Here is a 14,273-nt window from a genome sequence, read left to right as displayed (position 1 = left end):
GGCCGTTAAATACATTCAGTCCATTTGCCATTTACCATACGCTGTGCAGATTGAAAATCCCCCTGAGGCAGATTTGTGATCGATGATATTGGACTATATAATTAAAAATTGAAATTAGCATTTGACCATTTTCATTCAAGGAAAATAATATATCATAATATCATATGTAAAAATAGATTCAATGTTTCCTTCTCAATCATTTTAATGTATTATTCTATGCTGTATTCTCTATTTTAGCCTAGTTTTTTGTTTTCTTTTTCTCTTTCTATTTTTCTGAATTTTCTTTAATTTTTCATTATAATTGGGTTCTCTTTTTTTTTTTTTTTTACTGTTCAATTGTACTTTTTTTTCTTTTTATTAGGGCCTGAGCAATTCACAGTGCGAATGCCCTATTGTATTTGTGAGAAAAGCTCGTCCTCCATCCTCACCTGCATACCACACTTAAGCACTCCTTCCTGGGATACACTTCCTGCCACACACTCTCCAAACCTTTCACGCCCCTGTCCCCTACCTCTGTCTTGAAATGTGATATATAAATAAAACTGTCTTGCCTTGCCTTGCTTTAAGGTTCAGCACATATACTCATGGCTAAAAGATGTGGACACCCAAGCATAACACCCATTCAAAAGCATGGGGATTCATACACTGTCATAACAGGCCACACTCTTCTGGGGAGATTTTGATTTTGGGACCTGACTGCAGGTACTTACTGCCATTCAGCCACAAGAGCATTAGTGAGGGCGGCCACTGATTTTGGAAGATAAGGCCAGGCTGGCAGTTGGTGTTGTAGTTCATCCCAAAGCTGTTGGATGGGGTTAAGTTTGAATGGAAGCCAATCAATTTGTTCCACTTTTAAATGGGAAAACCATTTGTTTATGTGACAGTTCTGCACAAGTGCATCATCATGTTTAAACAAGGCCTTTCCCAAACTGTGGCCATCAAAGTTGCTGAGGCTGATTCATTGAAACAGTCCCAGACCAAGTGCACAAGGAATGTAAAGGACAAGAGCATCCACATACTTTCGTACATTTAATGAATATTAGTCTAGGCTCCAGTAAGAAAGCAAGTAATTCTTGATGAATAATGTATCCTCTTGGCGGTACAGCTTTTTTATTTGAATTATGCTGCTCCCAATCATCCCTGCTCGTTGTGATGTTAATGTTAAGTGCACACCAGAAATAGACTCCATGCTGTCTCGCCTACCTGAAGCTTACATTTTCAAAGTTCAAGTGTTCATTGAAACATTTTCTTTATTTAAGCCCAACTCTTTTTTTTTTTTAACTTCCAACCTAGGAACAACAGCTCTTTCGCAGCCTTTCACTCTGCTGTGCTTGTGAGCCACTTCAATCCACAGCTTTTAGTTTGCTCTAGCTTCAGTCCACACCTCTCACACACAGGTATCACATCCTCTGACTACAATAACAACAGTAATGAACTGGCTGGCAAGTGGCAGCTGCGCTCTGACCGCTGCTCTGGCCTAAACTGATTCACAGCAGCCCATAATGGCTTTACTCCCAAGGCCCCAGCCTTACCAATAGCACACACATGTTGCAGGTTCATTTATAACTGAGGACAGCCTTTTAGTAATCAGATAGTGGTTCGATAAACGCTGAACTGCTGACTCCCTTGAGGAAGGCTTCTGAAGGACGATTTACCACCTCAGTGCTGATGTGACGTCTATCCTCTGTTGGCTCTGTGTGTCTGTGTATGGAAGGGGTGTGGGGGTTCTCTGTCTCGCTCTTTCTGTGTATATGTGGGGGAGTGTGTGCGCAGTCCTTTGAGAGGAGATAGACAGTGTGTGACAGCAGAACAGAATGATAGGCCCGGCATCACCATTGGCTCCTCTAGAAAAAGAAAAAAATGCAGCAGACAAGCAACTGATGATGCAGCCTGCTTCTCTGCTCAGTGACAACACAATTTACACCTTTGAAAAGACTCAGCAATGTATAATAGAATCTATGACATTTTCATATAAATAAACATTTACAACAATGGCTATAACACAATAGCGATTAAACCCCTGCTCATTTCATGAAAGCTTTTCCATTTGCTGCTGCTAAGTGTCTGGTGGGTCTTTTGTGTAAATAACCGTGCTGGTAAACAGGAAATGGTGCGTTTTTCTCATGTGTCAACACACCTGCACCAGAAAATAGAAAATAAGTAAACATGAGCAGAATGCTCCCACTTTAAAATCACCACCTACAGAAATGTCAAACTTAAAAACAGAACATTGAGAAACAATAGGTTTGATTGACAAGTATGCATTAAAGGTATAGTAAGCGATGTGGGGGAGAACGAGGAGAAAAATTGATGATATTTGTGATATTTCAGTGAAAATCAGAAGACCCCCACTCCCGAAGTTCATGGACGGGCTCTGTCATGGCAACGGACGTAACCACTGCGCAAACTGACCAACATGGCGGAGTCTGAAGCATCTGCTGCGGGACAGTAAGTTAGCAGCATTTATTTCTCTGACAGGTGGCTAGCCTGGCTAACACCAGACCTCATCTCAATCTCATGTGAGATTATTGTGATAGAAAACCTGAGTTTATATGTCTTCATGACTGTAAACACCAGATACACAGCGAGCAACTACACAGCTCTACGTTGTAGTTTACGTTAGCACGCTGCTAATGTTAGCTGAACACTCCCTGTCTCTGATTGACTGGAGCACTGTGTTGTGTTTATCTGCTGAATCTCAGAGCCAGGCTGTGTATTGAAGCCAGACTTTTTTTCAGCGCGCACTTAGAAGGGACAGCTAGCGGATAGTGAAGAGAGAAAAAATGTATTGGATTATTATCGTTTACTACACCTTTAACAAAACAACAACAACACGATCTTGGATTAAAAGATGTCACCAAAATAAATAAACACACAAACTGTTAAACATCCTAAATTATGTTTCCTATAGATAACATTTTTCAAATAGTATACCTGGTTTTGGAAGCGGGCTCTGTAAAATTTTCCTAGATACAAAAACATGCAGCACAATTTATTCATAAACATGAACTCATTATACAAAACTCATATAACCACATTATTTCAGTACTGCTCAAGTGAAAAAGAATAATTTAAACTCAGTGTACAGCCCAGCACTTGTGGTAAAAAGGTGCTTCTTCCCTCTTTTTGATCCCTTCCTTCCTCTGTGCTGCCTGGTATGAATAAATATGTACATGTTTTCATCGGCGCCTTCAGTTTCTGCAAGGTTTAGCTCTTTTAAACAATGTACAGGGCCGTGGCAGGCGGGGGAAAGCAGGTTGTATGTTGGGGTTTTTTTACCTTCCCATTTCTATTCTCTGAAGATTATGGATACATGATGACAGCAGCATAACACAGGGCAGAAAATAGAAAAAGTAGCTTAGCTGTAGTCACAGGCTTTTTAGAGGCACACTGTATGACATATTGTGCTCAACAATACAATGAACATACCCTCAGCATTAGTTCTTGACCATTTTACACTGTTATTGAGACATAATCTGTAAGTACAACATAGAAAAAAGCCTAACATTTCACAATATGGTATTCACCATTTCATTTTCATGTAAATAAATCTATTATAATGAATGAACTGAGGTGTTTATAAGGATCACTTCCTCCTGCTAATAGTGTCAGTTTGGATGGATTGCTTTGTTTGTAACAATGTGGGATGTTTGGAGCTCTAAGATTTGGTCTTGCTTAGGGGGGTAAATCAGTTAAAAATTTAATAGCAATCGATTTGACTTGAAGAGACATTGAGTTATTTTGTGCTATGTGCTGTTCTGTTGATATTGGTGAAAGATATATTAAAGTTACAATAAATATAGCAATTCCACAATGTAAAAACATACTGTAATACTACAGCAACACTGTAAAGCTTAAACCTGCAATAATCTTTGGCCACTTGGGAGCAGCAGAAACAAGGGGTATATCTATACACATCTATTTCCACCACATTTGGAGTTGTGTTTGGGTCCACCTGATCAATGTAAGTCAATTTTCCCATCCTAATTTTGCTGCAACTGAAAACAAGTTGGAGAGAGAGAGAGAGAGAGAGAGAGAGAGAGAGAGAGAGAGAGAGAGGGAGAGAGGGAGAGAGGGAGAGAGAGAGGGAGAGAGAATCAAATCTGTAAAAACATTTAAACAGCTCGTATAGCAAAGGGGAACTTGGGTTGGTTGATAATTATCTGTTGTTAGTCATGTGATCTATTGTTGATATAAAAATATTGATATAGCCACTTTAATCTCCAAAGCAACAATTAACTGTTTAATCCATGTAGCTCAGTTACATGGGTATAATATTTCCATACAAATTAAGTGGCAGATCAGTATCTCACCCTGTAGTCTGAAGTGTATGAAAATCTTTGTACTACCATCTTTACAGAATGTAGAGCCTCCAAAAATTGGAGGTTGACACAGTTTTTACCAATTAAATTAATGTATCCCATATTAAAAAAGTAATCATTCTGTTATATGTGGTTTTATTTATTTAACCATTTTATCTGTGATTTCCTTTTGGAAACCCCCGGTTTGCAATCACTGTGATCGACTGTATGAGGAGAGACAATAGCTTCAAACCACTTTCTGTTTACGCAACACTTTTATCACATGAGTGAGTGAGAGGGTGAACTCACACACCTGCCACCTCCAACTTGCTGGCTGGGTGGAGCTTACTGTTACTGTTAACACACCGAAAGCAACACCTGCCATCTGTGCTTACCTGCATGCTCCAGCAGAAACAAGCTTTTGCCACTGGCTGGTTACACTGAGTGATGGGCTGCGGAACCAGCAAGGTGCAGCCTAAGGCATCCAAGAAGGGCTATGTAAGTGTGGTGCAATCTCTTGTGGCTTTCAGCAGAGCACATGATGATGATGATGGTGATAATGGTGAGCCGAAGAAGCGTATGGAGAAGCAGAGGAGTCAGTGGTTTTCCACAAGCAGTAAAAATCTTCCACCGACGTCAAACGGCCAACAGCAGATGCTCAGAGACGGACGACAGAGGGATAAAGTTGCCAAGTATAAGGACAAGTTTGATCCACGGGTGACAGCAAGGTAAATATTAACAGTAAAGATTCAAAGGCAATGTCAATACACTAAAAATCAGATCTCATGAATTCATGGTATTAAGTCTTGACACTTTTAAGGGGAAAAGAGAAATAAAAAAACTTTTTTGCACAGTCCTTTTCTGAAATAATTATTATTTACATGATATACATGTAAATAATAATTACATTTATATCACTAGATTATGTACCTGACTGCATGGTTTATATCTTAACACCAATATTTACCTACCGCCTGCCACCATGTTGATCAAATCATACTTTATATCAGTGAAGTGGTAGTAATTTAATGTGTTAAAAAAAAGAGCAAAAGAAATTTCAAATTTGACCTCATGTGGTGAGCAGCCTTTTTTTTTGCACTTATTCACACAACAAGGTAAAATGGCTTATTAAGAGCCTTCACTGTGTTCATGGGAGCTTTTTAATGTAACAAGCTTTCTCCTTCTACTCAGCTCACTGCCACCAACCTTCATGTAATACAGTTTATTAGTGCATAGCAGTAATACTAGACACTCATTTGAGAGTAGGACTTGTTATACCTGAGAACTCTCTTCCTGTATTTGTCAGATGAAAGCTTACAAACAATTAAAGAAAGAAAGCTGACATCTCCCCTCCACATGTTATTAGTCATAGCACACGTGAAGTATTGTCTTGTTTAAATGGTTAGCTTATTTACACTTGAACTTCAACATCATTAGTGATCTATATCAGAATCATTTTATTCAGCAAATGCTTCATACAAAGAAAAGATGAATATCCTTGATCGTCTTTGCTGCAACGTTCATATCTCATTCCATACATCACTGCTGCAGCTGCAGTAAGAGACACTGAGTGCTTTGCAACAGTGTATCATAAGATAGTTATGTTGTAATGAGTCATCATTCCCCTTCTGTCCTGTCAGATATGACATCAAGGCTCTGATCGGTCGTGGAAGCTTCAGTCGTGTTGTGCGTGTGGAGCACAGGGCGTCTCGCCAGCCCTTCGCCATAAAAATGATGGAGGTAGAGGCCCCAGAGGCCCGTGAGGTGTGCGCCTCTGAGCTGGCGGTGCTGCCGCGGGTGAGCCATGCGAATGTGATTCAGTTGATCGAGGTGTTTCAGTTTCCTCAGCGGGTCTACATGGTGCTGGAGCTGGCTACAGGAGGGGAACTGTTGGAACGTGTCGTTAGCAAAGGACACTTCACAGAGCGGGACGCCACCCAGGCCCTCCGGATGGTGCTGGCTGGGGTGGGATACCTCCACATGCTGGGTATCACCCACAGAGACTTGAAGCCTGAGAATCTTCTCTACTACCACCCCGGGGCTGACTCCAGGCTGCTGGTGACTGACTTTGGACTGGCAACCTTTGGTGTCACAGGGTCAGAGGTTTCAGGCGCTGACAGAAGTAATGGAGGAGATGGGACCGGGGCAGACCATACATGGTCCTTGAGAACAACCTGTGGAACCCCTGAGTACATGGCCCCCGAAATGTTGCTGAGGAGACCCTATTCCTGTGCAGTAGACATGTGGGCAATGGGGGTGATCGCCTACATCGTGCTGAGTGGATCTATGCCCTTTGAGGACGACAGTCGAGTGCGGCTCTACAGATCCATTCTTAGAGGAAAATACAGCTTCCATGGAGATGTAAGTTTTCTTACAGATTTGAGTAGTTAAGTAGCCTACATGATGTATTTATTTGAAGCATATATAGTAAAAAAAAAAACTATAGTTATTTGGACAGTGCAAGTTTGGATAGTGCAAGTTTGTCCCTTTCTTATTGCTCTCAAATTTAGCCCAAAAAAAAGCAATTCTTTGACTGACTGTGGTTTAACTCAATGGATGAGAGCATTCCAGATTATCTCTGCCTACAAAAAATCAGTTTCAATTAAAAGTCCTTTCTGCCTTTTCAGTTTTGACACACAGCTCTTTTCCAACAACACATTATGGTTTGGTTTGGTTGAGTATGATGTGCAGGCTTTGCAATTATCCAACCCTGACAAAATATTTATAAACAATGCCCCAGAATAATTTACACCTTACTCATTATACTATTAGAACTACTTGAAATATCAGCGTTACTCAGGCTGCCCCAAGTGTAAATAGAAAAATCTCAACTGAGCATGTTCCAGCGCAGGTGTTTTAACAAAATGATTTTTTTCCTTGTTTTCATCCTATACAGCACTGTAATGAACATGAATGGAAACGCTAAAGTTTGTTTTGGTGTGTGGAGTTTCCGCCTGCTTTAGCTCTATGAGGATACATAAAAAAACGGATGCATGTTTTTTTTCCCCCCACTTTCCTCATTCATACTACTGAAGTGGGTATTTTTAACAGCCTATTCTGTCGAGCTCAGTGGTGAGTTAGAGCTTGTTCTTTCACGCTGATTACACCCAAGGCTGGATTATTCACTGGGCTTTAAGCCTGGCCTGATTCTCAGGGATGCAGTCTGACATTTTAGTCTGGCATACAAGAGGCTCCCTTACATAGGCCCTGGACTATTATCCCTGTGTTTACCGCTGCACTGACCACCAACTGAACAATAGTGCAAAATCCTTCTAGAGTTTATGCAAGGGCTTATTTCACGTTTTCATGGTGGCTTTTGACACAGCTCATATGTAGGACACAGTGGTGGAGGAACATCCTCAGGAAAATCATATTTTATAGGACCGTACGTTATTCCAGTGAGATGCAGTAAAAACTTGAATCTGTAAATTCATACAAGGATAATATGAAGACATCACACATGGCTGAGTGGCAGTCCAGGGTTTGACGGTCGGTCATCAATTACATTTCTAAATTGACAAGATGTTTACCCACATACACACACACACTGGGATTATACTGCTGTTATGTGTGATGAAGATTCACGAGTACAGCCTGAGTAATTCCCTTCATATTAAATCTGACTTGAAGAGTTTCGTGAAATGAGCTGTCCACCAATTGAACAGAGGGACAAGTAGACCAGCGAAAAGTAGAGCCACATCTTGAAACACTCAAGATGTCTGGTCAATGGAATAATAGATAATCAGTGTCATTACAAAGATATGATTTCATCAGAAGATTATGGTCATGTGCTATGTCAGCCTTTCAAATTATTAAGAACATTATAATCAAATGGATAATAATACTAATAATTTGTATTTATTATTTTAGTTTTTTGTGATTATTATAGCCATTATCTAAACTGTTCAGAGTCACTGGGTGCTGGGGTCTATCCTTTTATACATAAGGTGAGAGGCCGGTTACACCCTGGTCACCAGTAAGGCCAAATAGACACATTCACACCTGTACACAATCATTTTTCTTATACCTTGTTCTAAGTCAAAGGCTTACTGAGTAATCTGGATAATTTAACCGAGCCGCTTCAAGTCCGGAACATTGACTGATGTAAAAAAGATTTAGCCTGAAAAGTTATCAGATAACTGAGTAAATCTGTCTCTTGAAAAATACAAAGTCCAGCCAGCTGCTCGATTCAAACCAAGGACCCTTTTGCTTTAAGATAACAGTGCTAACCACTAAGCCATTCTGCCACCAAACATAAGCACAAAATAGAACTTGAATTTAGTGACACTTCACACTCTGTGCCTTCAAAAAGGCAGAAATGCAGGAAATTAATGCAGTTTGGCACAACAAGGGCCTATAAATGATAATAGCTTTGGTAAATGGAATAGTAAGTGGGAAAGCAATTGGTAAATCAGGATGCAAATTGAAAAAAGTAATACCCCTCGTAATTTCCTTTTGAAAAACTGTAAAGCTGGATTGTTAAATTCCTTTAAAAAGGCTGCTATTTATTTTGGTTAACTATCAATCTGCTAATCCCTTTCTAATTACGTCCATGTATTAACAAGTGTAATTTATTCATTTAAAGTCTAACACTAACCTGTTATGTGCTAACAAATTGCTTTTTAAACATATGACTCTAGGTTCTTCTATAGGTTGTACTGTAATGTCTAATTTATTATTCATTAATAGCAGAACCAGGGTATTGTTGCTAGATGATTTGGAATAAGTATTCAACAAAGCAGGATTCACTTTAAGTTGTAACATGTTTATAGATGGACATATAAATTTTTAAAAAATGACTCTTCTTCTCTACAGTGCAAATTAATACACAAGGGCTGCAATTAGAGACATTGTTCTTCCAAAAGCAGTAACCCTTTGTATTTATTGAAGCTGAATAGGGACACACAGTAAGTGTGTGTGTGTGTGTGTGTGTGTGTGTGTGTGTGTATGTGTGTATGTGTGTGGGCTAACACGAAGGTGAGACTCACTAATGCAAACGGCCCCCGGCACCTGCCCATAAACTTGGTCTCTCTGTCTCCCACCTGCATCCCCCAGCCCCCACAGCACCACACACACATACACACACACACACACACAGTACACACATTTCCCCCACTGGAGCAACAGCCGCTGGCCTTAAGACCTGTAGTGCAGGCTCACACTGATGCGTTGGCTCAACAGTGGGAGGGAGAAGTGGAGCAGAGGGGGTTGCAGAGGAGGGGTTGGAGGGAAAAACAGGAGGGGACAGAGGACAAGCAGGGCAGAGGAAGAATAGGTGTAGCCTCGAGGGGGGGTTTGCACCTTATCACCCAATCCATTTACCGCACATCGGACAAAATCTGGGTATCTCATCTGATGTGTGTGTGTATTTGTGTGCCTGTGTACGCATGGGTGCTTATGTCATGGCAGGCTTATGTATGTATAGCATGAAGCTTTACATTAGCCTTGTAACCTCCTCTGCATTCTGCAGCTGTGTTATTAACAGTTTTCTGACCCAACCCAAACATCTGCATCTCTCAGCTGCAGCAGGGTAGTCTGGGTAACGGTTAGCCCAGTCTGCCCCCTAGTGAGCACCAATGTGAACAAACCCAGACTCCACTTGGCCACAGTGTATTGTACATGACAAGCCAATCTCTCTTGCATCCGGGTATTGATATTTTGATTACTGTGGTTAGCTGCAACGTTTACCTGAATTAACAACAAGCCACCTTTCCCATTTGGACTCATTATGATGAGGCATATTTTAAATTTGAGGAAATGCTGGCAGGTGAATCAGATATGAGCGAATTGTAAAGCAGGGGATTCTCATGTGGAGTTGATCATTACTCAAAAGTGTATTATCCTCGTGATCACATTAGTGTAATCCAACCTTCTAGCGTTTTCTTCATTTGTTGCAATCATGGATTTGTCAGGTAAAGATGTAGCACACACTGCAAATACAGTCAGCGGAGCCTCTCATTCACTCTAACAAGATGTTGCTCAATAAGCCAAGCCCTGTAGGTTTCTTCACTGCTTATGCCATATCCACACTCCACTTGCACTCCCTCCCATCCCCCCACCACTTCTCTTCGGCTCTGCTCAACAGTGATGTATAACACCGGCTCTCGCCCCTTTCCAGCAAACACAATAAAGCCTTTGTGTATTTTGACGTGAAAAATGTTCAAAGTAAGGGGGGGAGATAAACTTCCTTCAGGTGGCTGGGTTCCAAGAAGACAACACAGTTATGTCTCTTCTTCTTTAGGTGTACCATTTTGATAGCCAGACCAGTCTCTTCAACCTATGTACAAATAACACCATCATACACTTTAAAATTGTGTGCAGTGTGTACGCCAAAGTCCAATTTGGTGTGCAGGTGATATGCCAATCCTTTCTAGAGAAGTCATGGTAATATAATGCAACTTTTTTTCATTTTATTTGGCTTATTAGGAGGAGCATGGTCACATCAGGCATTTTAAACAGAGATTTTTAGCGTCACATTGGGACATTTTTACTGCATTTCATGTTTTAATGACACATGAAAAAGTTAAACGTACACATTGTCATATCACCTGCAATGCATAATCTTTGGTGTGTGCAGTGCACGCAGTTTGAAAGTGTAAAGTATTTGTACACACATTGTGAGACCAGGTTGTGATAGCAAAAGGGAGGCAAACTTTTGCTCCCTCTCAGCTGTGTCTTCAGATTTTTTTTTCCTACATCTTTCCTAGCTAGTATAGACTTCACTGTGTCTCCTGCATAACAAGCATGCTCTAAGCTTATGTGTTCCCCTCATTCCAGATCAAGGATACAAGGCATCTGATAGCCATGACTGCTATCAAATGTGTATTTCATGGTGCTGCAATAGAGAGCCTCATTGAATCACCACTAGTGCTAGATGAAGAAGAAAGTTGTGGGAGCTCAATCAAACACTTTCTCTCTTTCCCAGGGAAACCAAGTGTCACTCTGCCTGCCTCTCAGGTGTGAAATAACACAGTGAGAAGAAAGTTTGAATGAGAAGCATTTTTGTGACTAGTACGGCTGTGGCAACGGCTCTGCACTCTGCGCTGTGCTCACACACACACACACACTTGTCTCCAGTCAGTGCACTGTGAGAATAAGCGAGTCCTTGCTTCTTTGAATTCCTCTCACCGGCAACAGTCTCACGATTGTCAATTTCATGCTTGATTAATTGTCATTACTCGGCGAGAGACAAAAAAGGAGAGAGAAATGCATTTCGGGATTAAAATGGAGAGCGAGACCTCCCTAAAGAGCGAGATCTGTGCGAGGTTGAGCGAAGAATGAGAGAATTTTGCACACACAGATTTTACTGTATTTAGCTTCTATTCTCCCCAGCCAGACACGGTTGAGAAATATTTGAACTAATTGGTGAGTGACTGTCGAAATGTTTTTTGCATCTGAAAGATGATATGAGAGAGATAGAGGTGATTAAGGAAGCAGTTTCTGAATTATGTTTATTGTTAACTGACTTCATTTCAACAATCCCAACTAAACATTGGAGGACATGTTCACTTTTTGACACTTTTAAAGGTTATTGTGTTATTGTCACAATATCCATACCAGCCCATGTTTCATAAGGAATTATCACAGCAGGCATATCATAGCTTAACCAGTTGTCTTGGTCATCTTTTTAATCTGATGCCATATCACTCTAATCCAATGTCTGTATCAGTGATATTTTATTTAAGATAAGATAGAAGCCCAAAGGTCATCCATTTCCTGAGGCAGGCCTCCACAGTGTTGTCTGCATAACAGAGGACCAAAGCCATGATGAATTATTTAATGATTCTGAATTATGATAATGATTCAGATGTTTTCTCTCTCAATGGAAAGATGGCATGATTGTGCAGGATTTCAAAGTAGTCTTGAATGTCAGCTTGGGTCATGACAAGAGGAATGATTTGCTATTTGAATTAACAAAGAGCAAAAAATCCCAATGAGGCTCATCTGTGGTGCTTTCATTGTGAAGCTAATGCAAGCTAAGAATAAACATGCACCCAAATCCCACACATACGGCAGGGCCGTCCTACCTCCCAGGCTTTATATTCATTCAGTCAAGACTGCTGCTTTCCTTTGCCCAGTGACATTTAGCTTTCCTTTGAGTTTAGTTCTGCTTGTTAGGCCTGCGGAGCACAGGGATCATAGTTTTATTGCTTTGTTAGAATGAAATCTTGCATTCTGCTTTGAAGAGGCTTTGAATCTGTGCAGGCGGCTCGTCTAGATTCCCAGCTGGTGCTTTTAGAGGAATGTGGTTTCCACAGTGTCTGTGTGTGTGTCATGGAGGTGTGAGTAGGCTGAATTGACAAACTCTGGAGTGAGTGCTTTTATATTCTCATTGATGGCAGTTACCTTGCTCTGCTTCTTCTATTTCACAGCCATGGCCTTCTGTGTCCAACCTGGCCAAGGACTTCATTCAGTGCCTGCTGGCATTAGACCCAGCCATCCGTCTGACCGCCGACCAAGCCATCCATCACCCCTGGGTGGTCACCATGGCAGCCAGCTCTTCAATGAGGAACCTTCATCGATCCATCTCCCAGAACCTCAGGCAGCGGGCATCACGCAGCTCCTCCCGGTGCCCAAGCAGCACAGCAAGCTCCAACGATGCCAACGGCCTGGGAAGGCTAATGTCACTGGAGAAAAACCAAGAGCAACAGAAGCAACCACAGAGCACAACATCTGGACTGACTCAGCCAGAGAGAGCAATACAACATCCAGCCAAAGGGCTCCAGGATCATCAACACCATCCAGCTAGAGCATCAGATTCATGAGAAGGCTAATGAAGGGATGGAACCAGCTGCCTGAACTCAATCAGCATTGCAGTCATAAACCTCAGAGCTGAAAACAGGGAGCCAAAGTGCCTGAGACAGGTCTCTATGGACTTCAGTCAGGTTTCTCTACTAGACTAATCACCCCAGCTCTCCTGAAGGCTGACTTCCATCCTCCATTAGTTTCTTGTGGTCAGGTTAAGTTAGTGAATATCCTTCAGTTTTTAGGTCCAGGACTATATTGAGACAGAGCTGTCCACCAGTGCAAGGTCTTGAGCCCCTGGATATTCACACAGCTCCGACTAATGGGTTTAGTGTTTCAGATCATTATGAGTCACCACATTACCTGCCTGTGAGGAGGTTCATTCCAAAAACGAGAAATTCATCATTTGAAAAATGGGAGTTCATCTTAGCAGGGATGATGTAAAGTAGAAGAAAACTCGCTCCTTCCGCTCTGATCTTTTTCATTTTTAAAAATAGAATTTGAACTCCCCTCCACCAAACGGTACATTTTGAGACAGAAAGAGGCAATAACGCTCCAGTCTTTCCTTTTGTTATCACTCCTCCTACATGCCAGCACCCACAGTCCTGTGGAGCCACTGAAAGAAGAATCCAGATATTTGGTGACAGGCCTCTATCAAGTTAAAATGAAGCTCATGATTTAAGGAGCTCTCTGCTCTCCCCCAAACATTATGTAAGCCGTAAACAACAGCAAACAACTTTTCAAAATATCCTGTTTTTTCAGTGAGAAGTTTTAAATTAAAATGGTAATACAAGTGTGTGACAGGAGAGGTAAAAAAGTTCTGAGAGTGCATTAAAAAGCAAGCAGATGTTAAACATAATTATCAATGAAGCTCATTCTTGTTTAGCAATACCACACATAATATATTGCTGTTTGTGTCCCTCTTTGTTATAATAATCAATGATTGATGAATGTTGTTGCAGATGACAAGTCTTGCATTGTTTTTACATACACAGTATCTGGATGCAAGTTATTATATTTCATCAAGAGGACACTATATAAAAAGCCCATCTTATGGAAAAAATGACTTGGAGCAGTGTTCTTTTGTTACATAAGACCATTATAAACTACCTTCTTTTATGGGGGGTCACATATCTAATAAGAGAAGGCACTAGTTGTATGTTTTAAAAAAGTGAGATGAAAAACAATTTTGGGCAATTTTGGGCCTCATGCTTCAACAACAGTCTT

General features: G+C 41.0%; 1 protein-coding gene across 1 annotated transcript; it reads left to right on the top strand.

Moving 5' to 3' along the window:
- Positions 1–4,748: 4,748 nt before the first annotated feature.
- Positions 4,749–13,066, top strand: LOC128382852 (serine/threonine-protein kinase H1-like). The gene is made up of 3 exons (XM_053342849.1): positions 4,749–5,029; positions 5,942–6,662; positions 12,674–13,066. Exons 1-3 carry the CDS (start codon positions 4,749–4,751, stop codon positions 13,064–13,066), a joined length of 1,395 nt encoding a protein of 464 aa, XP_053198824.1.
- Positions 13,067–14,273: the final 1,207 nt, after the last annotated feature.

The sequence above is a fragment of the Scomber japonicus genome, chromosome 21 (assembly GCF_027409825.1).
Source record: "Scomber japonicus isolate fScoJap1 chromosome 21, fScoJap1.pri, whole genome shotgun sequence".
NCBI lineage: Eukaryota > Metazoa > Chordata > Actinopteri > Scombriformes > Scombridae > Scomber > Scomber japonicus.
This window is presented reverse-complemented; position numbering and strand designations above follow the sequence as displayed.

Bases quoted from the DNA above. Each gene is read 5' to 3' on its own strand.
- LOC128382852 (XM_053342849.1), top strand. From the start codon at position 4,749: ATGGGCTGCGGAACCAGCAAGGTGCAGCCTAAGGCATCCAAGAAGGGC. The intron at 5,030-5,941 runs GTAAATATTAAC...CTGTCCTGTCAG, and splicing joins GATCCACGGGTGACAGCAAG to ATATGACATCAAGGCTCTGA. The intron at 6,663-12,673 runs GTAAGTTTTCTT...TCTATTTCACAG, and splicing joins AATACAGCTTCCATGGAGAT to CCATGGCCTTCTGTGTCCAA.